We start from the raw sequence: 26,228 nt of genomic DNA on the forward strand, positions 1-26,228 counted from the left end.
TTATAAAAGGATGAGGAAAAAAGGTCCAACTTGTTCCTCTTCATTTTACGCTCGCTGCTTTAATTCAGTGTTGCAAATGAAGCAACGAACAAAATTCTGAGAAATATTAAAAGTTCCTCCAACTACAAAAGCCTCAATAATACAACATCCAGCTGAAGCACAGCGACACTGACATGAAAGGGTTCTCATTTCTAAGAAATACTTGGATAAATTAGAGTTTGAGGGTACACATGTTCTTTTCTCACACTCAATGCACGGTGGTACTTTTGCATGGCAGATCCCAACAACTGGAGCTGCTCAGCCTGGAGCACCAAAAAGCTCTTCCTGCCTGGCAGCAGCACTGCAGGTCGCACAGTGGGCTGGGAACTGGGCAGCACGAAGGTCTGGGTGAAAAAGGAGACTTTGGAAGGGAAAAATCTCCATTAAAAACATGCCAAAAATCATTTGTAACACTCATGGATAACTAAGGTACAAAATTGCTGCTCCACTGGTTCTCTATGGCAGCATCTGTTTTAGATTCTCATCCTAAAGGTTCATTCTTCTAAACAGCACAGTTTGGGCAGAGGGTGAGGTCGGAGCACTCCCCGATGGTGTTCTGCCTGCCCCTCCTGCAGGTGCACAGGGATACACGGAGGTCCCACGATCTTGAAATCATTACAATCAGCAGAGAATTAAAGAAACCAAAATCTGTCTGCATTCCAAGTCAAAATAAACATCAAGTTCCCAAATCTCCTGAGCTGAATGCTTTTTAATCAATTAGAACTTTGGCTTCATTTCAATTTAGGCATTTATTTTATAGTGCAATGCAAAATATGAACTACATTGTGAATATTATAAAAGCTTTTTTTTTTTTTTTTTTCCAGATGGGGATGCCAGAACATTTCCACTGCTGCTCAAAGATATTTCAACAAGCATGATTTTATGAAAGCAGTTCATCTTCAGCAGCGCTGTGCTCTGATAGGAAAGGGAACTGTTGGCTTTATGAAAGTGGAAATGATGCAGCCCTTTCATTTTTACATCTGGAAGTTCTGTAGTTCTACCTGCATCATCTCATTGTTCTTATAAGACATGCAAGTATGTCTGTGTAGTAATTCACGGTGGATGTGCCCACTCCTACTAAGGCATTGAATTCTGGTCTGCTCTAGATGGGGTCCTTCAGTTGTATGTTTTTCTTGTCTTTGTGCACTCACACCAGCTCTGAAATGAGTGATGGAAAAGAAAGCACGAGTGAAATGACAAAGTTGATAAAATCATCACCACTGCGGAGATGTTACAGAAGGAACTTTCGCTTATTATGCCTCACAAGAAAAAAACCAAAGACACAAAGAAATGATCAGAGGAGGAGGTTTAAGATGAAAAAAACAACCAAAAAACCCCATGGTTTCCCACAGAATAATTAAACCGAATCCGTTGTGAAAGTGATGGAATTCAAAATGAAATGAAGTTAAAAATGGATGAGTACATGAAGGATAGGTTTGTTTACTTGCCATTAACCATGGGTGTTCCACTGAGCTTCCCCAAAGCCCCACTGCTGACAGCCAGGAGCATCCACCAGTGAGAAGTGACTCTCCTGGCACCTCTCCCACCTGCTCTGCTTTGGGCAGGGCGCTGTGCTGGAAGGACGTAGAGCTGCTCAGCATCTTCACATAGATCTGTCCACACCATGCAGATGCCTGCTTCCATATACAGGGGTATGGATATGCACTCCCAGCTCCACATACAGAGGTCTGGATCCAAAAGCCCATCCAGATACAGCTGGAAATTCAGGTGCGTGTTCAGCTTGGAAAGGCAAGCTTCAGGAGGCAGCAAGTTAAAAGGTGAGAGTCTCAACCATAGGCTTTTTTTAAAGGCATCTTTCTCGAAAAGATACTATGCAGAATATTTCTTAAATATGCATTTTGATTAATAATCTGTTCTATCTAAGCTATAAAACGTGTTGTGCAACATGACTGAACGAATATTGCTGTGAGAAATGTTTCCCTTTGTTTGAGTCATTTAAATTTGTAAGCTAATGTAAGTTTTTGTATTAAATAATGTACTGTGTGCAATCTTCTTTCTTGTAAAGCACTTTGAAGCTTTCGAAGGGCACTCTAGGTTAATAAATAATATGGCACTCTTTGCCAGAACTGTAGGGCATTTCCCATAAGTTCTGAATTTTCCTTGCCAAAATTGCAACACGTTGCATGCCAAATCCTGCACACAAATGCTCTGCATGAGGCAAATACATATTGGTAAAGACCAGAGGCATGGCATTCCTGGATTTCTTAAGGAGAACGGAGGCAGGGAAAGAAGTGGGAGGAAATAATGAGGGTGAGGAGGAAAGAAATTTGTCTTTGGATTAAAAAAATAAAAGAACACTACCCAAACCAACCCATAAGCCATACTTCATTATTGTCAGACTGAACCGTTTTGCCGCACGCAGCACAGACTCACAGGTACCCAGAGCTGGGTCTTCAGTTCATCCTTCACTTATGGAAATCAGGCCTCCATTTTTGTCCTAGCTTTAGATTCTTCAAAACCAGCAATTTCTGAAGGTCGAAACACCTGAAATCCTTGTTTCTCTGAGCATATGATAATGCCAGCAGAGAGACGGTGAGATCAGTGAACTGTGGTCAGGATTACTACTGACAGGCTGTGAAGACAAATCAGTTGTGGATGCATTTCATGTGCCCTTGGCTACTGGGAATGAACCCAGACCTGTATTTTTGGAAAGAGAACACTTGGCCTTTTCGCAGTCTACCCCACAGATAACTACGCTTCTATTTCCGTCCATTGGAAGAACAGGATTAAAAAGTATAAGACCCAGAAATGAAGTCAGTGCATCTGACTGCATATTGAAGAGGTTACATTAATTAAGGACACCAGGAGTTTAAAATGATTTCAGTTATCATTTTCTTGATTTAATTTCTTTTTCATATTAAGCGTGTACAAATAATAGCAACATTTCTCACTACCTGAGACTGAACATCCATAGTAATTTAAATAAACGTTAAGGCCTTCTGCCCTTCTCTGAGTTAAAGACATCAGTGACAAAAGTTCTTAATCACCCAGCAACAAACAGCTTGTTTAGAAGGTACTAACACCTACCTAGAGCTAATCAGGCCTAAGCACCGAGATTTGCCACAAGTTTCAAAGATGAACCGAAATTAAAACTGAACTCCACATTCTGCAATACTAAATGGACGTTTTGTTACGTGGTTTTTTTTGAGGTGGCAAGAAACGAGTGTAAAACCTTTGCTGTTGCCAGAATTAAATTGCTTGGAGAAAAATATCCTGTGGGTCACCATTTGTTGCCATGATTTACAAAGATAAGGCCGATAGTCTGCATCAATTTCATGCTGAAGTTTTAAAGGAAAGAAGCTTTCTGCAGAGTTTGTAGATTTCTGCATAATGGACTGTGTTGTGGCAACCAGGACTAAGTGATGCTCGCTCACAAGCTTTTCAAGAAAGTTTGCACATTTCTTCAGATTCATCTCCTGTGAGTTAAGACTCTCCCCTCCGTTACTTCTGTCGATCCAATAAAAAGCTGAAATGCTGTCTACAATCAAAAGGCAGAGAGAGGGGTGAGTGCAAAACATGTTTTCTAGAGAATGAAGAGTGAGAAGTAACTGGGTGCTGCTATTACAGTTCACAAGATAAAGCCTTCCCAGGCAACGCTTCATCATCTCTTCTGTGCTTTGCTCCAATCTGTGCTCAAGAATGGTAACGAGACGAAGCATATCGAAGTGGTAATCTGTATCAATGAACATGACTTCTACTTCCAGTCCCCCTCCTGATTTCGGAATGATGCAGCGGGCTATCAGGTGATAAAGCATTTCAGTTTTTCCTGTTCCTTCTGGACCATGGAATTCAATGACATCTCCTGTTCATAAACAAAGAAACAAGCTGTCACATGTGGGCTCCGAGTCAACTTTCGGCATTTATGGAACCAATATTCACTACTCCACTCATTTGAAAAGGCATTTTTGAAAGCTTTGAAGCCATAATAGTTAGCATCTATCAAGAGAAAATAAAACTGTCAATGAAGGCCTCTGAAGTAAAAAAACTTCCTACTTCCCTACTGAAATTCCCTGCTAATCCAACACTGCAACCTCATTTTCCTGCATTTCTGGTACTTTAGAATTTACTTTTAAAGCTGGATTGCATCCCAAATCCTTCCTTATCTGTTCTGAATGGCTCTCCCCACTTTTGAGATGAAAGATGACTACACTTCCTATGCCATTAATCTTCACTTTCTCTTCCTGCTCAGAAGTTGCAATATCCAACTTCACCATGTGCAGCCAGTCACCTCTTTGCTGTGTCACATACATTGCTCTGGTGACACAACAGAACCCTGGTGCAATTATAACACCCAAAGGGTGAAGTCCTAAACACACTGCGTAGGTCATGCCCCCACAGCTCAAGTCTGTTGAAATCTTTTAGAACAATTGTGTAAGGTATCTGTCATTAAGGAGCAAACTGTGTGTTCTAATTGCTACTGGCTTCAGCACAAGCTTTCTGTTGCCCCCAATGGCATTGCTGAACCCAGGTCAATGGCTGGCTTAGGCCAACATGCAATATAGACTGTTAGATCTACCTTCACACAACACACGTTCAAAGAATGCAGCAACTCCATGTCCTTTCAGAAGCAGCAGTGGACAAATCTGACTTGCTATTTGTAATGATGCAAATTAATCATTATGTGTAGTAAATGCTTGACTTCACGCACCCGAAAATGCTTTATCAAAAGCTCTACTATCTCCTATGGAACTTTACATGAAAGATGTGCCATGCGCAGAACACTGGAGGGGCCTTTTTTGGACAAAATTAACAGGCTCAGTAAAACTTATAAGCTCAATGGGGAGTTTTTGTGGTGCTGGTATACAAATTCAGATGCACACTCAGGTTGGAGTTTGACCAAAACACTTAAGTTATGCTGATACTCTGAATAGAATAACAGTTTGGGCTATAAGAAAACCTCAAGGGAGCAGGGGATTTCTGTGCCTTCGTGATTATTGAAGGGACTGCCCACAGAAAGAACTGATGCAAAGCAGAACCCATTTATAGCAGTAACTATAAATGTAGGGTTTCCTTCAATTAGAGGCCAGGCTGCTACAGTAAGATAAGGAGGAGAAATTCATCCTTCTGGATCAGAGCGGACAAATGATGACACAGCAGTGCAGGAAGTGTGGCCAGCAGTGTTTTCAAAAAGCCACTGACACTATCTCTCACAATAGGTCATGGAGGAAAGCGAGGGATCAGGACCAGCATCATCCATTAACGTCAAAGCACTCTGAAGGGAGGATCAGTATAGAGGTACTGTTCAAAGGATGGAATGAGCCTGAGAGGCTGAGTAGGAATGGACACTTTAACATGGAAGAAAGAGAATGGGAAATTGTTGTATTAGAATTCGTGTTGCCCGACATTAGCAGTATCAGTAAAGGAATGTTCCATGAGCTTGGCAGAACATGTAAAAAACAAATGTACTGGGTTAAATTAGGCTGGGAAGGTTTGACAGATCAAGGTGGATTATCACAATTACTTGACAAGAAATTCAGCACTGATAAATTGAAGAGGTATGTTTTAAGGAGCAACCCAGCACATCCAACCCAACACACCACTGGGCTCCTACAGCTTCAACTACAGACAAAACACAACAGGCCTGATGGGCAGACTGAACAGCACCACTGCTATGCAGGATAAGCTAAATGACATTGCGTAAACATCAGTATTCATATAACACTGATCTACTTTAGAGCAAAATGCCATGCTCCATCCTAGCCATCAGTTCTGTGTTAGAACCAGAAGAGTCCAGAGACTTTTCTGTACTCATTACGTTACTGAATGTTGGTCAGTCTGTTTGTGAAGTGGGCTATTGGAATACACAGCAATAGCACTGCAGGTCTCGTACCATCCAATACCTTGAAGTTGCTGAGTTAATAATTTATCATACTGTGTAGAAGCTGTCACTGATATCTGCACTGCTTGTAAGTGGGGTAGAAAGGCATAATATTTATTCCAAATTAATTCTGGGTGTCAAACTACTGCTGCACATCAGAGCTTTATATGGACACCCACACCTTCATGCCAATGGCACGGGAGAAATATGACTGGCTTTAGAGGAAGCTTATTTAAAGCTCGTGTCATTTTTGCTCTATTCCAGAAGAGCTCAGATGATATTATGTAATGATATGTAATTAACACACGTGTGTTCTTAAATATACAATTCCATCATAATTGGAAACAGTGACGGGAATATCACAGCAGTACCTCTATTAACAGCTCCTATTTTATAATATTCTGACACACGTGTTATGAACACTTAACTATGATGTAACCTTTGTATAGTTTATTGAAACTTTATATATATTTATGTTGCTTTGTTTCAAATACCATCAGGGAAGAAAAATTTAGGTCATTGCATAGCTTTCATCTCACCATTTGTTCATGGGCAATGTGTTACAGTATTCCATAAAGACCCACTAAAAATAAAGTTCGTGACAAACAGGCAGATATTCTACAGGGACTGGATAATGAGAATGCACGTGGAAAAACACACATGAACTCATAAATAAATAGACTGCGGTATTAAAAGACAAAGTAAAAATATAATAAAAGGTGAAGTCCATATATATAAAGATCTTTGTTAACATTGTGCAACTCCATTAGTGTCAGCCAAAAAGCATGACCAGCACAGATAATAATTCATGCCATTGGTTAAAAGCAAAAGAGGAGCGCTTTGTAAGTTCAGTGAATGTATCGGCACAGGGAAAAAAACAGTGATGAAATCAGAAAGTTCCCATCCATCTCAGAGCGAAGGTTCTGGAAAGGTGTTTGGACAGCCTTGAACAACCCACAGAGCTTTAAGATCAAAGCAGATATGTTATGAATGGAACTATAAAACCCTGCTGACTGAAGCAGTGAGGGCAATTACTGGCCCCCAGGAGAGGCCTCTCATAGGCTGTTCTTCTAGGATATGCCCCATTCAGTCTCGAACATTTGTTTCTTGTATGTGAAGTACAAAAATAGACCGAAATACAGCGTTTTCTAATCCTGCATTTTTAAAAAGAAAAAAAGATTATTTCATCTAAAAAAAACTAAAACCACCCAACAATAAAACTTCAGGAGCCATTAGAAGCGTACACCATTTTCAGGGTTCTTGTGGATAACAAAACAATTCAGAATGGAGAGTATTTAAATCACCTTCTATTCTCTGCTCCATTCACAATGACTTACCAATATTTCCCTGCCCTTTGTCTATGTTATATCACATTTGAAACTTCTGTGGGTAGGAATCATATATTGCTGAACTCTTAATGTAGTCCCAAGTGCTGCAAAACAATTCGCAAATGGTCTCACAGAGACTGCATTTGTAGACTAAGCATCATCCCTCATCCAATTACCTTGATTCTTTTTATTGCTTTTGCTGCTATTTCTTCTGAACCTGCTATAATTTGTGGCAATCCAAATTGCAGACAAGTATGCTGATAACTGCTGCAGCCACACACTTTTCATATTAAGTCTATTCATTCATTCATATAGATAGATAGATAGATACTCAACAACGGTGGTACCTCACAGCATGAGCCTTTCAGTTTGTGATTCGTGTGCCTTTGTTATCAGGTATTCCAAGCTTTGTGTGCTCAGAGCAGCCTTTCCCATTGTAAATCCATGGGATTTCACAATCTGGAAAAGCTGTCCAACGATGTCACAGATCACAGAATCACAGAATGAGCCAGGTTGGAAGGGACCTCAAGGATCATGTAGTTCCAACCCCCCTGCCTGGCAGGGCCACCAAACATACACATTTACTAGATCAGGTTGCCCAGGGCCCCGTCCAACCTGGTCTTGAACACCTCCAAGGACGGGGCATCCACAACCTCCCTGGGCAGCCTGTTCCAGGGCCTAACCACCCTTCTAGTAAAGAACTTTTCCCTAACATCCAACCTAAATCTTCCCTCTTTTAACTTAAAACCATTTCCCCGTGTCGTGGATAATCAAGGAATTACTGGGTGTGCTCCTTTCCATTGAGCTCAGTAATTTCTTTCATTACAACTTTTACATTGATGTTTTTGCATTCTTACCATGACCAGGTGATCCTTCCTCAGCAAACAGATTAGGTTCAAGGTTTTTCAGAGAACTTCTGCCCTCAAGGCGTGCAAGCAGCTTTAACAAAAAGATAGAAGAGACACACTGTTACCTCAAAATAATGGAGCTTGGGAATCTCTTTCATAGGATTCCAACAACAGGGAGTTATCAATGACTGTTCTATTTTAAAACGTTTTCATAAATACATGTGCAAACCCACAGTGTGGAGTACAGCAGCACAAGTTTCCATCCGTACAAACACGGGTCCAGTGGCAATAAGGAGCAGAGAGAAATAGAGAGAAATAAAGGAGAAATAGAAAAACAAATGAAAAAGCTGCACAGGCAGACAAACAAGAGGGATTATCACAGAATCACAGAATGGCCTGGGTTGAAAAGGCCCACAGTGCTCATCTGGTTTCAACCCCCTGCTATGTGCAGGGTCACCAACCAGCAGACCAGGCTGCCCAGAGCCACATCCAGCCTGGCCTTGAATGCCTGCAGGGATGGGGCATCCACAGCCTCCTTGGGCAACCTGTTCCAGTGCATCACCACCCTCTGGGTGAAAAACTTCCCCTCACATCTAACCTAAACCTCCCCTGTCTCAGTTTAAAACCATTCCCCTTTGTCCTATCACTATCCAAGTAAACAGCCATTCCCTCTCCTATTTATACGCTCCCTCCAAGTACTGGAAGGCCACAATGAGGTCTCCCCAGAGCCTTCCCTTCTCCGAGCTAAACAAGCCCAGTTCCCTCAACCTTTCCTCATAGGAGATTACCTCTGGTATAGAGCAGTGCAGGCATTAGACAGAACAAAAGGACAGAAGATTGTAACAACCATCACCTCCACGCTATTGGTTGAGGGGAAACACTACCAATCATTAGACTCCCCAGACAGTCTCACTGCACACTTATATGTAAAACATGCTTATATTCTTATATGTAAAACATACTATATGTAAAAACATGCACATTTCATTTGAAAAGTTGTGCAGGACTCTCATGGGCTGCCACTCCTATTGAGTTAGAGCTTTAAGCAAAACCAAACTTGTTTGGTTTTATTGCATCCTCCTCCAAGCCACGAGCAAGAAGCTTTAAATGCACTCAGCCTTATCTCACTTTCCTCCCTGCTATATCAAGGAGCTTTTGCTCTGAATTCTCTTAAAAGCTGTTTAAACAGTCGTGCATGTGTTTGCCTTTAATAGCAGAATAAAGCCGTATTTAAATGGCCCTGAATTCACTCGAAGTGGTCAGGATGGGAATCTAAGTGTGGCATTTCCATTGACATTTTAGCATTCTCTTCCATTAACAAAACGTCAGTGTGTTCACCTTTGTTTGCCTGTCCCCATGTTACCAGGGGAGCTTTGTGACAGTCCCACCGAGGGGCCATGAATGGTTGGGGCTGACCTCGCTGGGGACCTGCAGACCCTCCTGTCACATTGCCAGTGTTTGCACAGCAAACAGAACACACCAAGAACTCTTGAGAATGTGGAGAACCAGGATGGTTCTGTGACCTGGCCAAAGCAAACAACTGGATGGATATATATAAAGAACACAGAGATGCTTAGAGACCCTACGTGTGCATCCAAAATGCAGCGGTGGCCACCCAGAGCCCAGCAGCAGCCCCAGCCCATGGCAGGAGAAGCTCCCCAAGCAGCAGGGCCGGGGCTCTGGCCCCACACACACAGCACTCCAAGTTGTCAGAGACAGGAAACCACCACAGGCTGCTGCTCCTGATGCCCTTCAGCTCCCAGCCCTATTGCACTGCTGGGCTGCAACACAAGGCCCTAAGGAAACACATCTCTGCAGCCTGCTGCTCCCACATTTATCTCTACGCTAACAAATACACTCCCTGCAGGCTTGTTTTTTCATCTGGAAACGAAGAGCCCTTTCTCTTCTCAAACTATCACCTCTTCAGCTTACTGCCACAGCACTAGAAACACACAGCAGAAGCATCTCTATTGTTTAAATACGAATCCGTCACTGTTTAAATGAGTTTATACACTCGTTTTAAATAACTCCAGGTGCTCACTCCGAGCAGTCCTCCTGTAGGTAATTTATGGTAATTTGCTGATGATAGCACACCTGTGTTTTTATCAAACTCCTATTTACTTCCGAGTTCTGAAGCAGAATCTCCAAAGGCACTTGCCTCATTAGCGTCACGCTGTGAGCAATGGGGTTGCTGGCAGAAGGAGCCAACAATTTGCCTTCCCGGCACACGAGGGTTTGTCCACGCTCTGACACAAGTGACAGCAGCTGAGCTGAGCAGCATTGAGGCAGCAGACAGGGATCCCTCACCTCTGTAGTAGTAGTTAAAGTGCAAGGTTTTGCACTTGGGCCTGAAGAACCCCAGGCACCTGTACAGGCTGGGAGGAGTGGTCCTTGAGAGCAGCTCAGCAGAGAAAGACCTGGGGGTCCTGATGGACGAAAGACTCAACATGAGCCAGCAGTGCGCTCTGGCAGCCCAGAAAGCAAATGGGATCCTGGGCTCCATCAGGAGAGGGGTGGTCAGCAGGGATAGGGAGGTGATTGTCCCTCTCTACTCGGCTCTTGTGAGGCCCCATCTGTTGTACTGTGTCCAGGTGTGGAGCCCTCAGTACGAAAAACACATGGAGATTTTGGAAAGGGTCCAGAGGAGGGCCACGAAGATGATCAGGGGGCTGGAGCACCTCCCCTATGAGGACAGGCTGAGGGAGTTGGGTTTGTTCAGCCTGGAGAAGAGAAGGTTGCGGGGTGACCTCATTGCAGCCTTTCAGTACCTGAAGGGAACTTACTCCCAGGAGGGGAGTAAACTCTTGGAAAGGGCTGATAATAGCAGGACACGGGGAAATGGTTTTAAGTTAAAAGAGGGAAGATTTAGGTTGGATGTTAGGAGAAAGTTCTTCACTAGGAGAGTGGTTAGGCCCTGGAACAGGCTGCCCAGGGAGGTTGTGGATGCCCCGTCCTTGGAGGTGTTCAAGGCCAGGTTGGACGGGGCCCTGGGCAACCTGATCTAGTAAAGGTGTATGTTTGGTGGCCCTGCCAGGCAGGGGGTTGGAACTACATGATCCTTGAGGTCCCTTCCAACCCAGGTCATTCTGTGATTCTGTGGTCTCAACAAAGCCAGGCATAAAGGCAAGCACATATGTAGGCCTTGGCAGAAATATGACTTAATTAAAATGTGAAAGGAATTCAAATGAAATACCTGAGCTCTGCTGAGGGCTGCGAGCGAACCTACGGACTATTTGTAAGCACACACGTCTATCTCATGCATGAAACAAAGCTTCATTCTCAACCACCACAAACGTGCAGATGTGGTACAGAGGGATGTGGTCATTGGCACAGAGGGGTGGGCTGGGATCAGACCTGGTGATCTCAGAGTTCCTTTCCAACCTTAACGACTCTGTGATCGTACTGTGAGATTCCACCATCCCAATGGCCATCGGTTCCTGCCTCGCTCAAGTTCGGTCACCTGTGAGTGTTTTAAATGCCAAAAGGCCTTAAGAACAAAAGTCCTTTACAATAAAACAGCATTTTAACGCACAGTAATCACAATCACTCTTGTTTCAATGCTTTTATGTGCTGCATATTGCAACAGGGTAACGCACAAACCTCTGGGTTATCAACTTGCTGATTACAAGCAAGAATAACAAACACTTCAGGAAAGGAAAAACCCGACAAGCCCCCAAACCGAACTGAAGAATAGGATTCTACCACCCGCACAGCACGTCAACCACCACCAGCCCTTCCCCATCTGTTCCACATCTCCCTCACAGCGCCGATCGGGAGCAGGAGAGCGAAGAAAACATAAAGATATTACTGACACAGCCCCGCAGCCCAACGCTCCCCTCAGGCGCTGCCCGCCCCCTCCTGGAGCCGCGCTCCAGGGCAGCGGGGGGAAGGGAAGGGAAGGGAATGGAAGGGGGAAGGGCGGCGGATGGTGGCGGGCGGGTGCGGCGATACGGCCGGGAATCCACCCCTCCCCTCACGCACCGCCCTCACGGGGCCCGACCCTGCCCGCCCGGTAACGCAGCACCGCCCTCAGGGGGCGGCTCAGGGCCGGGCGCTCCGTTCACCCGGGCACAGCGCGCAGCCGCCATCGCCCCCTGGGCGCCCCGGGGGCTGTGAGGGGAGCGGGGGCAGCGCCTCACCTGAGTGCCCGACTCCGCCCTCCGCAGCGCGTCACCCATGGCGGGACGGGGAGGGGGCGCCGCTCCGTCACACGCCGCTCCAGCCCGCCGGGTACTGCGGGACTGCGTGGCTCCTGGCGGCGCTGTGCGCATGCGTGGTTCGGCCCTAGGGGGTGGGTGCTGAGCGCTGTGAGGTCGCCGGTTCGAGTCTGCTGCTCGGCGATCCCGTGGGAGCGGTCGCTGCTGGGAGGCAGATGTTTGTTTCTTGTTATAAAGGGCTGAGCTCGTTACAGGTCGTTGGTTTTATGTTGAAAGACATGGAGATTTTGGAAAGGGTCCAGAGGAGGGACAGGAAGATGATCAGGGGGCTGGAGCACCTCCCCTATGAGGACAGGCTGAGGGAGTTGGGTTTGTTCAGCCTGGAGAAGAGAAGGTTGCGGGGTGACCTCATTGCAGCCTTTCAATACCTGAAGGGAACTTACTCCCAGGAGGGGAGTAAACTCTTGGAAAGGGCTGACAATAGCAGGACACGGGGAAATGGTTTTAAGTTAAAAGAGGGAAGATTTAGGTTGGATGTTAGGGGGAAGTTCTTCACTAGGAGAGTGGTTAGGCCCTGGAACAGGCTGCCCAGGGAGGTTGTGGATGCCCCGTCCTTGGAGGTGTTCAAGGCCAGGTTGGACGGGGCCCTGGGCAACCTGATCTAGTAACGGTGTATGTTTGGTGGCCCTGCCAGGCAGGGGGGTTGGAACTACATGATCCTTGAGGTCCCTTCCAACCTGGGTCATTCTGTGGTTCTGTGATTGAGATGGAGGTGGGCATTAGGTCGGCCTGCAGGGCCTGGGCAGGGCTGGTAGTGCTGGGTGTGGTGCCTGTCAGGGCCCTGAGCAGTGCTGAGCTCTGTGTTCACAACCTTAGCCATCCTTGTGGCTTCTAAAGACCCACGTCGCAGTTTAACAGGGAAACACGAGCAGCACAGAACGCTGTGTGCTGAAGTGGCTGCTGGTTGAGGTGACTCAGGGCAAACTCATCTGCGTGGCAGTCATTAAGTTCCGACGCTGGCAAAATGAGTCCTGCAGAAGCCAGCTATCAATTATGGATTGTATTAAAAAGGGTCTGGGATGTTTTACATGCATAGCTCTGAGTGAGGTGGCCTCACGTGGCCTGTTGTATTCACAGAATCACAGAATTATCAAGGTTGGAAAAGACCTAGGAGATCATCTAGTCCAACCATTACCAATACTTCCCAGCTAAATCATATTCCACATCCAGACGTTTCTTGAACACTCCCATGGTCGGTGACTCCACCACCTTCCTGGGCACTGCATTCCAATACCTGACTACCCTTTCTGAGAAGTAATATTTCCTAATGTTCAGCCTGAATCTCCCCTGGCGCAGCTTAAAACCATTCCCTCTAGTTCTATCATCGATTACACGAGAGAAGAGGCCAACCCCCAGCTCACTACAACTCAAGGGTGGGTCTCGATGCCCAGTGAGGCTCTGGTGGTTGGTAGTGGCCCATTGGCCTCAGCGGTGCAGGGGGAAACGTGGAGAACCTGTTTGTGTTTTCCATAGGCTGGGTGCTAGCCAGCAGGGATAACTAGCAATCCCACTCCCTGTATCTGCATATCAAAGGACGTCAGTGATATCATCCCCTTGGGATGAGGGAGGTTATCAGTGATACTGCACGTTCTTACAGATAGGAGAAACCGCTGGTGGAGTTCTTTGTTTCTTCAAAGAAGTGATGTTTGTCAACATAAAAAGAGTCTCTGCTGGAGTGAGATTGAATCTACCGTGAATCAGAAAAACCTAACCTCAAATGGAATGTGTAGGCTTTGTTTTCCCTTTCAACCTTCTTTCAGCCCTAAGTACGCTCCTCCTAATTTAAAACACCCTGTTGTTGCCACCTAGTTCAAGGTTTTTAGCTGAATGCCGCTTGCCTCCATGTTGAATCTCATTCCAAGCAATACTTTCAGTGTCAGGTCCTCAATCACTGAATCACAGAATGACCTGGGTTGGAAGGGACCTCAAGGATCATGTAGTTCCAATGCCCTGCCTAGCAGGGCCACCAAACATACACATGTACTAGATCAGGTTGCCCAGGGCCCCGTCCAACCTGGTCTTCCCCCTAACATCCAACCTAAGTCAGTGTCCAGTGTCTCATTAAATCATAGGAAGTAAGTACTATTTTGGACAGCCGTTGTTGACTTTCTTATTCCCTGGGTGTAGATACATGTAAAATTATCAAAAGCAAAGAATGTGATTAGGTCTCTGGCATATAATTGTTAAGGTTGGAAAAGACTACTAAGGTTACTTAGTCCAACCATCAAGCTATCCCCACCACTAAACCGTGCCCCTCAAGAGGTAAGAAAAACGTGGATGGCTGCATGGGGACACAGCATGAAGTGCAGATTTGGAGGTCAGAAAACCTTAAGTGTTGTGTGCCTGACTGTTGTTACAGTACCATAAAGGTCTGGACGTGTTCCCTGGAAGTATTCAGAAGGTTTCTTAATTAGAAGTGATTGTCCTTGAAGCTGACTGGTGATTGAACCTAACCCGACAGTAGAGCAGACTCATTGTGAGTTATGACAAAGGCACTACTCATTGCATCAACCACGTGATCTTCTATTTTTTTTTAATTATAGCCTCTTTGTTGCCGTTCTCCTCTAATTAAAGCCATTGCACTAATTTTAACATGTTTGAATTCAGAAGCATAAAATACACATAAATGCCAGTTGACTGAAACCCACTCCTACCTCATTGCTAACCACTGTCTGTATCCCAGTAGGGTCCTATGGGAACTCTGCGTGGGTGAACACAGTTTTGGTATTACAATCTAATGCGATATGAAGTATCACAGTTGAGTGGAGATCAAGTGAGAAATATTCCAGAAAGTGAAGCTAAAAACATTGAATTCATCAGAGCAGTAAAAAACCCAGATATTTAATGGCCTGATATGTTTAGTAAACAACAGAAATGTGTAAATCAAATAAGTGGTCATTTTGATGGGCAGACTGCAGTAACTATCTTATGTTACCTTTGCATTCATTTGCTTAATACACTGTGGCTGGCATTATTAATCTGGAAAATTGATACTTGCTCTGTGCCTTAACAAAGAATCACAGTTTTGCTTTTACATTTATGTATCAGTACAGTTATTTATCATTACTTTTCTTAGCAGATAGAAAGCAAGGTTTTGGCAACTCTACATGTTTCAGCCTTTAACCAACCCCACGCCTCACCCAGATCTTTGTCTACCTGGCATCTCACCAAATTCTATATTATATCTTTTTTCAAGCTTGCTACTATATTTCTCATCCATTTGCCTTTTTTTGTTTTCTATGTGTATAGTGATCTCTGTGTTTACCTTGTTCCTCTAGAGAAAAACATTAACTTAGGTATGCAGGAAGACTCTTTACCATTGGCTTCATCAAGGGTAGATAGGAGTCTACTCTCTGTTCCTGCTTTGTTTTGTTCTGTTTATGTTCTTTTATATTTATCTGCAGCATTCCTGAGCAATAGGGAACTCCAGGAGTACAGTATCCTACATGCATCTTATTCTGTTTTTCTACTACAGGCTCCTCCTTAAGACAGAATCCTCCTTAATGCAATATGGCTATAAGTAGATCATTCTATCCAGGGACTCTATGCCCCAGCACTCCTGTTTCTACAGGCAGAAAATTAGTCTTCCTTTGTTTGGCATGTGGGGAGCCTGAGGGTGCCCCTTGAGCCATAGGCACTGTTTATGTAGCAATTCAGCAGCAAGAGCAATGACTTTTCTAATAGCAGAAAGATCAGGCTCTGGGGGTGTGCAGCTCTGACTGCATAAAGTGCACATTGTGGAGAAAATTCCTCTTTCCCATCTACATTTGGAACATCTTCTACAGTGAGAGGTTTTCCCCTGCACGTGTTTAAGACGTTCACTGTTGAGAGAGAAAATGATGGTGCTAGAGAGGAAGGTATTTAAAGTGGAGTTGCAGCCTTAAGCAGAACGATCTTTTCTTTTTGTATTTGTTCATTTATCCACTCGCCATTACTAATTTCAGCCAACAGAAGGAAACTGGGTTGGGTTCTGGGGAAGGAAGGACTTGCAGGACACTGCCCTGGGGCTGTAGAGACCTGAGTCAACTGTTTATAGAAACATTAACATTTTGTTGGTTTTTTTTTAAGACACGAAGTCCTAACCTTAAATTGCCAGTTGGTCTGCAGTACAGAGACAGCCCAGGGAATTAACACCCCATCCTGGAACAAGGCCTGAGGTAAGAGCTAAACAATAGGGAGAAGCACAAAGAAAGCCAGTGCAGTGATGAGAAATGTAGAGTGTGTGAGGATGCTTGCAAAAAAGGTTAAAATACATTGAGTTTTTATATTTAATTAGGTAACAGCTAAATTAGAAACAGGAATTTAAATGTTTCTTCCTTTAAGCAGTATTTTTTTTTTCAATCACAGAGATTTTGTTCCAACACGAGCTTCATCATTTTTGGTGTATTGTCACTTAATGTTCCTTGCAAGATTTGTGTGGGTGACAGTCAGGCACAAACCAGCTCCAAACGGATCTTCTAGGTTGAAAACTGTTCATATAGTTGAATTAAACTCTGTAGTGAAGTCAGCTGTTGTTTTGCTCATTAACCTCCAGACTCTTGAACACCTTTGCTCCAAATGTGACGAGTTGTCTATCTGAAAACTCACTTAAGCAGAAGAGTCACTCTGAAAGACAAAACAGAAAGGTCTCATTTTTGCATCTGCCTCATTTACTCCTTTGTCTGGTACTGCTCAGTGCCCCAAAGGCTGATGAACTAAAGACCACCTCAGAGTTGTAAGTAAGTCTCAGCTGGTATTAATAACAACAACCATTTTGAAAGTTCTGACTTAAGGTGGATGTTGAATCTGCAGGTGGCAAAGCAAATGATGGAGTGCCTTTCAGGTTACGCACAACCTGTCTGTTGTGTGACTCCTCCAGTTTCATGTGGTTGATTCCTGCCCCACTGTTCCAAGTTCCTCTCAATAACTGAAGTGATCTGTCACTGGGCTTTATTAGATTTTCTGAGAGCAGATGGCTGATTCTTTTTACCTGGAGAGCTGCCACTTTCTGTAGATATATCTCAGTTTTACAGTAGTATAATTTATCCATTTGCGTGACAAATAAGCAGGTTAAATTACAAGGGTGTTATAATTTGAATGACTTCAAAGAAGGTGATAGATTTGCTTTATAACCTGGGGAAAAAATAAAGAAAAAAGAGGAAAGAGTTGAGTCCATTGGTAGATGGGCTGCTGGCCATGAGAAAACAACCCAGGTTGTTACTAGATCCTGGCATCCGCTGTGAAGTTTCAGAGCTGGTTGCTGGATATTCCGCTTTACATTTCAGCTCACAGAGCTACATCATAAATAAACTTGGTCTGTGCAGCCATTCACATGTACTCATGAGTAGACTTCTTATTTCTGGAGGTTGCCTTTTATCAGCTTGTGCTGCTGAGTTTGAATTCCTCTTTGTTTGTTTGCACCAGGTTGTTCTTTTCCTGCTGCTGCTTCCGTCCTGTTTGAATAATTCTGTGCTGGCTCGCTGTGAAACTGCCAGATACGCCTTATGTAGCAGTCAGCCTCACAGATAAGGACTGGTTTTGTATTGGTGACCTGGCGAGGGATGTTTCTTGCTTATACAAAAGCTGTCTTTATTTGGCACCTGATCTGGGACCCAGTTGAAGTTAGCAATAAATTAAAAACTCACAGAGAGGAGAATGCAATTTATAGAGACAGATGAGTAGTCAGTGGTGACTACATGGGGAGTTTGGTTCTGAGTTCTCTAGCTCTGCCCCCCATCACTGCTCAAACCCCACAGACCAGAATAATACGTATTTTGCCCCAGCCAAACGTATTTGAGAAAATGTTCTCCATTTCTACAAGGCTGATTGATAAAGTATGGATGATCTTTCTAAATCCTGCTCTTGCAAGTTCCCCTTTATTTAAATGTCGTTGCCCTTACAAACCTCAACTTTTACAAATGTGGCAAAGAATTCATACAAGTGGTATGGCCCTGCTAGAAAATTAATGCAAATCCTAGGCTTATCAATTGAATTGAATTAGTAGGTTAATTAATTAGCTATGTATGCCACACTGGATGTGCTGCTAAAAGGTACATCCAGGTAGCTGACAGTGAGACCAAGCCGACTGGTACTGCTTAATAAAGCAAACCAGACCTTGCCCCTGTGGTACAGAGAACTAATGGTACAGTTCAAATGTGCATTTCAAACCATGAGATTAAGCCCAGGAAGAATAAGCGAATAATCCAGGCCATTTTCTTTATTTTATTTCATTTTATTTTTTAAGAACTGACTAGGGAATCCCCATTTTACCCTTTTTACACAAATTTAGCATTAAAGTTTCTGTTTTCTGTAATCCCTGCGGACCTCCTGTCAGTGTGAAATATACATCTATTTCTTTTCTTTTTGATCTTAACACTTGTAAGTAATAAATAATTGATTGCCAAAGGAATTCTGGGAATATATTCAGCCCTAAATTGAGCACTAAACTATTTGCAAATGTGCTTAGGCACCAGCCCAAAAGATACATCAAAAGAATGTCAATTGGATATTGGGAAGCAAAGTGCCATCATGTGTTAGAATTAAGAAGCATAAAATATAAGTAGAGAGATAACAGCTGTCAGAACTGATGGCGACAGTAATAGGAAAAGGTATGTTTTTATAGACGGCTATAAACCTTTGTTTAAGCTAGACCACACTTTCACCTCAGTAATGACTCTCCGGGCCATATTCAGGGGATGCCTCATTTGTTGGCTACTGTCTTGAAAGTGGGGCTTGGTAGCGAGCTTACCCAAGAGATATCTACAGCTTCATCTGAATCACCTTTGAAATAAATCTATTAGAAAAAAACTGGGGTGTATCTGGCTGCCTTTAGTGTGGATGACAGATTCACTGTGGCAGTCTTACTTCACCGTGCCTACAAGCCCCAGCATGAGCTTGGTCACTAATGCCAGCCTGTTTCTTTGGCTGTGCTTGCAATGCAGACAAAATCCCAATACCTGAATGTCTGTTGAACATATTTAGATGTTGTGTGATGTTAGTTTTGCTACTGCAACTGAAGCTTGATATGCTTTTTATGGGGCACATACCCTTGGAATTCATTTCCAGACACACAAGAGCGCAATGACAGGGAATGACAAGGATGAGTGAACATGGATTTATTTACCAACAGTAAATCATGCTTGACCAACCTGGTTGGTAAATTTATGGTTAGATAACTGGCTACAAAGATGAGGGAAGACTGATAAATGTAATATATCTCATCTTTAGTAAAAGTAAAATTTAGTAAAACTTGGAAGCTATTTCCGTGTGACTTAGGTTTCGTGCACCTCAGAGATTCTCTCTGTAAAGCAACTTGCAGTAACTCTTAGGAGGCGATTGCACATCTAGAGTGGTGCAAAGAGAGTGTGCTTTGTCCATGTTTGTTTGGCATGTTTGTGGTTCTGCCATGAGGATGGAGGGGCACAGAACAGACTCAACCAAGAGCTGACTGATCCGTAGTTCTTCTGTCAGAGAATACAGGCTGGTGTGGTAAACAAGTGGTTTACCACCACTTGCTGGTGGTAAACAAGGCTCCTCAAGGGCTCCTTTGGAATGAAAATGGGGAAGGTTTTTTTGTAGATTTTGGAGACATCATCTGTTAGTGATTTCAGTGTGACAAATGTCTTGTGGAAAAAGGTCTTTTGTAGGTCTTGAAGTTAATTGTACTCAAATATCTGACTGACAAAGCTGAAATGAGACGTGAAAAAGAAATGTTCTTGTTGGCTCACTGGTGGATTGAAGTACAAGATTTTGCTCTTTTGGTTTTGAAATTGTGGAGCTCCCCTAGGATGGAAACCTCTTCATACTGTATGTAAAGCTGAATAGACATCTAGGGTTATATTATGTTAGGGCAGCACAAAACAGACCTGCAGCTTGGGAACTCCACCCTGTATTTTGATTTCCTACATTCACTGTATTCAGGCACTAGTGAAAAAAAAATACCACTTTGAGATAAGCAGCATTTCTCTGTTTTTTAAATGGATTCACTTTGCTTGTGTTCACACCTATTTTAATACTCGATTTTCTGCAAATGACAGTAAGGTGCTGATAGGAGTGTTCACTGAGGTGGCAAATTTTTTAGTGAGCATTCAAGTATATTATGAATGAAAATGAATTCTAAATATATTTTAGATAATTTAGATTTTACATCAACTGTATTATTTGTGCACTCACATAAGCGGTCACGGCCTGAGTTTTCTGATGGTGTACGTTTATAACAAACTTGCTGAGAGATCTGAGGTCTGGTAATAGTTGTTTATGGAGGAGAAAGTATGTGACAGCGGTTCTATGGAGGTGTAGTAAACTTGTGGGAGTTATGACTGCTGATTACTGGGTGACTCTCCGTGTTCATGTGGCATTTCACAAGCTACCAGCCATAATAAAACCAATAACAAGGATTCTATGCAACAAGAGTAGGGTGTCTGAGGACTTAAGGCCATTCATAAAGGTCACTGGATATACAAAGGCCACTGTACTTCTAAGAGACCACTGCAGTTGGCAGTGAATCTTACCGTGCTGTGGTCATAGTCCAAGATCAGCTTCTAATTGAATGTAACATCACTAACATTGGTGTTAGGTTTTGGTTATTTTTCTAATTGCTTCCCCTCCCCTTTCTGAATTTAAGGATAACATCACTGAGTTTTGAATTATTTAGACATAGTCATGGAGTTATTGTGACTCAGAAGAGCTCTTTTCACCCTGTTCTCTGGAGTCATCAACTGACTGCAGTATTTTACCCTACCAAAGTGAACCTAATAGTTACTTTGAGAATAACCAAATGAAATACCCAGACTTTTGATCTCTGCTCCCTTTTCCTTCTTGCTCTCAGCAAAAAATAAATAAATCCTGATAAATGAAATTTTTACTAGTGTAGTCCCCAACCACATGGATTAAATGAAAAGGGAGAGCAGAGGCAAAAATAGTATTATCTGGGTAATTTTATCTATTATTATAATTAAAAGTGTGTATGAGCAAGTGACCTCCAACTTCTCAAGAAATGAGGTGCCTCTGAGGAATTAAACAAAGTTAGGTAGACGAGGAGTCTTAGGAATAGTGAAAAGGAACACAAATGGGTCAGCAAGGTTGCAAGCAGCTCTGCAAAGGTTTTAATAGACATAAATTAGGGGCCTGGCAAACCAAGAGGAAGCAGCCCTGATAAGCTTGAGTGATTGTGGAAGTAGCTTTTGGAGACAGAGCTCCAACTTTATCTGCATCTTTGATATTTTTCCTCTTTCTCTTGGGATCCTTTACAATCCAAGCTGATTAGCCTACAACTGTGATTTAAATCGTTAATTACAAGCATCTCTGCTGACACATGACTATGCAGTGACCTTTGTATGACTAGATGGACTACTGTACACACAGTGTGTGTTGACCACGGCAGTAGAAATTAACTTTGATTTTCTTTTCTCTGGGTTATCTGCTCCCTTTCTGTTAAACAACAGGTGCATCAGGCCCAACCAGTGTGGAGGTGACTGCTGACATTCTCCAGCTGTGCATTTATCATCTGCTTCCATTCTTCTTTGATTTTTTTTCCCTCCCTTTTGTAGGATGAAAGTAGTGACAATGTGGGATTCTAAATATACCCGAGCAGCTCACAGGTTCTGTAATTGTGCTGGAGGCTGTGTGAAATCTGCAGGCAGCAGCACGCCTGCTTGCAGTTTTGCTTCAGGTGAGAAGCTGTTTAGTGCCTTAAGACAAAGTCAGAGACATAAAGTCCCAAAGGCTGATTCACTAGAGGAAATGCTGGCAGTGTTTGCTTGAAACACGCCCCTTAGCAGGCAGTGTCCCTGCTGGGGAACAGTAATGTTTTCAGTGGTGGATCTCCATTACAATGAATTAGACACCCACAAACAGACAAATTTGTCAAATGAAACACTGCTGAGGGAGAGCAGGGGAAGAACCATCCATCCATCCTCACAGGAGAACCCTAGGAATGTCTGATCCTAGTGAGGCATGTATTTCTGCTGCTCCCTCATCTCCTACTTCTCCTGGGTAACAGTGATGGGTTGAGAGGTAATGGCATCTCTTCCTTCTATCCTATCAACTCAGCATGGTGTCATCTGCAAACTTGCCATGGGCGCACTTGATCCCACTGTCTATGTCACTGATAAAGGTGTTAAAGGATGCTGGTCTCAGACCAGCCACCACCTGGACATAGAGCCACTGACCACAACCCTCTGGCCATCCAATGAACTCATTATCCATTATCCAGCCTTCAAATCCACATCTCTCCAATCTAGAGATAAGAATGTGCTGGACCATGTCAAAAGTCCCACACAAATCCAGGTAAACAACATCAGTTGCCCATTCTCTGTCCATCGATGCCATCACTCCCTCATAGAAAGCCATCAGATTGGTCAGGCATCTGTGTGGTCTCACATCCCCTCCTTGTCTCGCTCAGCTTTCAGAAGGATCTGTTCCATGATCTTCCCATTGCAGCCATAAGGCTCAATGGCTGATAGTTCCTTAGGTCTTTCTTTTCCCCTTTATTAAAAAGGGGAGTGAATATATACTAAGATAACGAGGTATTTGTTTCTTTCCAGGGAGCTTTGCAGGAAGTACAAAACTTTCACAGCACTTTAAGAGACAGTGTTAAGGGCTCATCATGGTTCTTCTTTTCTAGACCTCAGGTAAGTTCGCATCCCAAAGTGCTGTGGCAGCTGATCTATTTTTTTCTGTTTTTTTTCTTTTTTTTTAAGTTTAGTTTAGTTTAGCTCTTGCGAGAACTACTTGATGTCATAGCAAGTGGTTTGAAACACTGTTTGAGGGTATCCTGAAATTGGCTAAAGTCAGGATTTGCTCATAATATAAGTGGGAAGGCTCTGGCCTTCTGGCCATAAACTTAGGCAAGCTTTTTATTTGTCCACTTATTTATGTTAAAATTGCCTTGTGTTAGATAAGTATAATATGGAACAAGTCCCCTATTTATTTATTTATTCATTTGTCATTCCAGGAGGGCTGGCTTTGGGCAGGGAAAGGAGCCATTACTTTGTAAGTACATGTTTACAAAGTGATGAGGTAGTGTCTGGGCAGATGTGGCTGCTGGGTGATCTTTAAGCTATTGCCCCATCTTCTCTAATTCTGAGCTCCTGAGTTACATTAATCTCATGTTTCATCCCTAAAGCTGTGAAACAGGTACATTTTTCAGACAGTAAGAAATGTTCTACTTTCCTATTCTTTTCATGCCAATTCCATACCTTTCCTGAGGAAGCTATAGTGACTGGCTGGGTGGAAAAGTAATTGTGGGTCTGCAATAAGTTGATAAGATGGAAAACTTGCTCTATTGTAAAGGGCGCAGCTGCTTGATTGCATCTGCCTGTGTTGCCTGTGTGTGATATCCACCTTCTTGTTGTCAGAGCTTGAGATGATTAGTACTGCATCTACACATCACTGCTTGCACCTACTGATAGCCTTTCTTATTTTCAGCTCTGTCATGTGATAGTCTCAGCTACTGTAATGATAGCTGAATTTATGAAGGGAAAAAAAGGAACAACCCATAACTGAAGCAAGGCGCAGCACCCACATAAGTTCCCAAGAAGTGCTTCATCCTGTGCTGCCCTAAAGAGTTGCTACAAGCCTTAACTTATCAGAGTGGGAATGCAGGCAGGAGGAGGTTTGGTATGCAAGGACTCACACAACAGTGGAGTGGACACGAATGTCTGCTTCATCTGAGGGTCTGCTTCTAGCATGGGTGAGTACATTTAACTTTGATCTGCTTTGCTTGGGCAATAAGCGGAGTGAAGAGATCCAGAGATGTGCCACCCACTTGGTTAATCACCTGCAGCCCAATCCACGCTGCTGCACTGCCACTGCTGCCAGTCGTTAAGATGCAGAGATCAAGAGTAGTTTGCAAATGTTTGCAGTTTTCTCCAGGTGCAGAACAGGCCTGTTGTTCTCTGGTGTATCTGGAGGTTCTGTGTGAAACCTGTGGGTTTGAAGGTGTTTGTTTTCAGGGATGGTGAAGTTGAGATAGAGGAGACTTGAAGTGTGGGGTTTTGGGCTTTATACAGTATTAGCATCAAAACGTTTTGTAATTCATTAGCAAAATTCTCTTACTTACGGAAAAGCCCAACTTTGTTAGTTAATACATGTTACAGCCAAAGAAAAAAGAAGTGGGGTTAAGTGCAGGGAAGTGTTTGTGGAGACACAAGGACTGAGGGAGGAGGAATAGTGAAGAGTATTTGAGAAAATTACATTTAGCTGAATAGCTGAAGATGAAAGCAGTTGGGAAGATGGGTTTTCTCTCATATCTCACGTAGACAAATGTTAAGTTTTGATGTCAACTGGGCTTGAACAGCTCAGAAAAATGAGGAAGGCATGAATCTTTCTGGTGCTTGAGGTACAGAAGCAAAAATGCATAAATCAGTGGGCAGCTGGCAGCAGAACTACCATAACTCTGAGTGCTCTGCACTAGGGTGGCAGCTTTTAGATGCATGGCCTGTGAAATGCAAGTAAACATTTCATAATCTGCAGTTTTACTGCAGATGGGAGTTTAGTCCAAGTAGAGATTTTTGGGATACTTAATTCCATCAGCCAGTGCCCCCCCAGATGTATTTATTTAAAGCAGGACTCCTGCTCCAGTTTTTGTGAATCTTTTTGTGGGGTAGCCTTTGTTGGAGGAAACAGCCCATTCCTCCCTTGGCAGAAAGAATGTGCTGGTATTTTAATGTTACTGGAGAGAATTAGCCCCTGGCTTTTGTGGAAGGCTGGCTTTCTACCTCCGAGTACTGTGTGCCAGCAGCAGCCTCACGGCCCTTCTGGTGGGTGACTTGTTGCAACCTGAAATGTTCACAAGATTTTCCCCCAAAGCCTTTTTTAAAAAAAAAAACAAACCAAAACAATTCTGCTGCTTGGGAAAGTTGTTTGGAAAGACTTGGAAAGATGTTTGATATAAATACCAGGGATTTTGGAGATGAGGAATGGAACGCTGCTTTTAGTGGTGCTTGGGACTGCCTAATGCCTTGCTCCTAAGGCAAGACTTGGTCCGACCCCATTTTGTATCTCCGTGGTTGATCCTGTCACACGTACTTTGGATCTCCATGATTTTGGACAGCTATGTAAGGCTCCAATAAATGTTTCTGTAAACCCTGATTAGATCAAAATGATGTTTGTGTTGTGTGTGACAGTTCTTGTGGTGACTTGGTGAACTGAAGGCTTTGTTTCCACAGACAGGCTCTCTGGTGTCTCTGGTTTGGCTGATTAACAAATACATTTAGTAACTGGAAAAATATGTTGCTGCTTTGTTGATATGTTGATTCATTTGATGTATTAAACAACAACAACAATAAAACAAACTGATTTGCCTGTTCAAACTAGTCTAGCTGACATAGAGGTAGGCTGGGCAGGAAGATGTCAAGATTGGCTCACATCAGACCATAGCAATCTCGTTTGCTTCATGGTCTCAATGAAGTAATCAGTTCTAAATTACAAACAACTATCTCGGGCCCCAGATGAGGCATCATACAGCATTGCTGTGACAAACAGATCTATCTGTAGTGTTATGGGAAACTTACCAAACCACGAAACTTGAGCGGATCTGAGATTTGATAAAAAAAAACTATGTATGTTGCTCTGAAAATAGTGCCTCTTATTTACTTCCACGGAAGCTACAACAGATGCAAAGAGCACAATAACACTGTTTGATAGATCATATGCTCAGCTACAAAATACTATTTTTCAACATAGGCATTACCATTAACTGTATTTTTTCTCCAGAGATGAACAAGAGCCTGCATGCCATGCTCATACAGATCTGCATGGCTTGTCTTCCATGTTGCTGTCACCACTGCTGAAATGCACCACCCACCACCTCACTTTTATCACACGCACTGTTTGGTCTTCATAAACTTTCAGCAAGGATTGATGGACGTCAATGGATGCCACTTTGCATGGAGGAATTCAGTGATGCACGTTTGCTTCATGCGCACTTCCATGTCAAACTGCCCCTCTGCTGCCATCTGTTGTAATGGAATATTGA

At 43.4% G+C, this 26,228-nt stretch overlaps 1 protein-coding gene and 2 long non-coding RNA genes across 5 annotated transcripts in view; 2 read left to right on the forward strand and 1 right to left on the reverse strand.

The window, feature by feature from the left end:
- Nucleotides 1–2,131, forward strand: part of LOC107308764 — a 38,234-nt gene extending 36,103 nt beyond the window's left edge. For all 3 annotated transcript variants that reach the window (XR_001552902.2, XR_001552903.2, XR_001552901.2), the window contains one exon: nucleotides 864–2,131. This is a non-coding gene — a long non-coding RNA (uncharacterized LOC107308764). The remainder of the gene's footprint in view (nucleotides 1–863) is intronic.
- XRCC2 (X-ray repair cross complementing 2) lies at nucleotides 1,847–12,349 on the reverse strand. The gene is made up of 3 exons (XM_015852860.2): nucleotides 12,194–12,349; nucleotides 8,064–8,145; nucleotides 1,847–3,862 (listed from the first exon to the last, which is right to left on the reverse strand). Exons 1-3 carry the CDS (start codon nucleotides 12,323–12,325, stop codon nucleotides 3,147–3,149), a joined length of 930 nt encoding a protein of 309 aa, XP_015708346.1. The 5' UTR covers nucleotides 12,326–12,349; the 3' UTR covers nucleotides 1,847–3,146.
- A 1,941-nt stretch (nucleotides 12,350–14,290) lies between these two features.
- On the forward strand, nucleotides 14,291–25,871 carry LOC107308725. The gene is made up of 3 exons (XR_004306384.1): nucleotides 14,291–16,428; nucleotides 21,799–22,881; nucleotides 23,205–25,871. It is a non-coding gene; the product is annotated as an uncharacterized LOC107308725 (long non-coding RNA).
- Nucleotides 25,872–26,228: the final 357 nt, after the last annotated feature.

This window comes from Coturnix japonica, chromosome 2, assembly GCF_001577835.2.
Source record: "Coturnix japonica isolate 7356 chromosome 2, Coturnix japonica 2.1, whole genome shotgun sequence".
Lineage (NCBI taxonomy): Eukaryota > Metazoa > Chordata > Aves > Galliformes > Phasianidae > Coturnix > Coturnix japonica.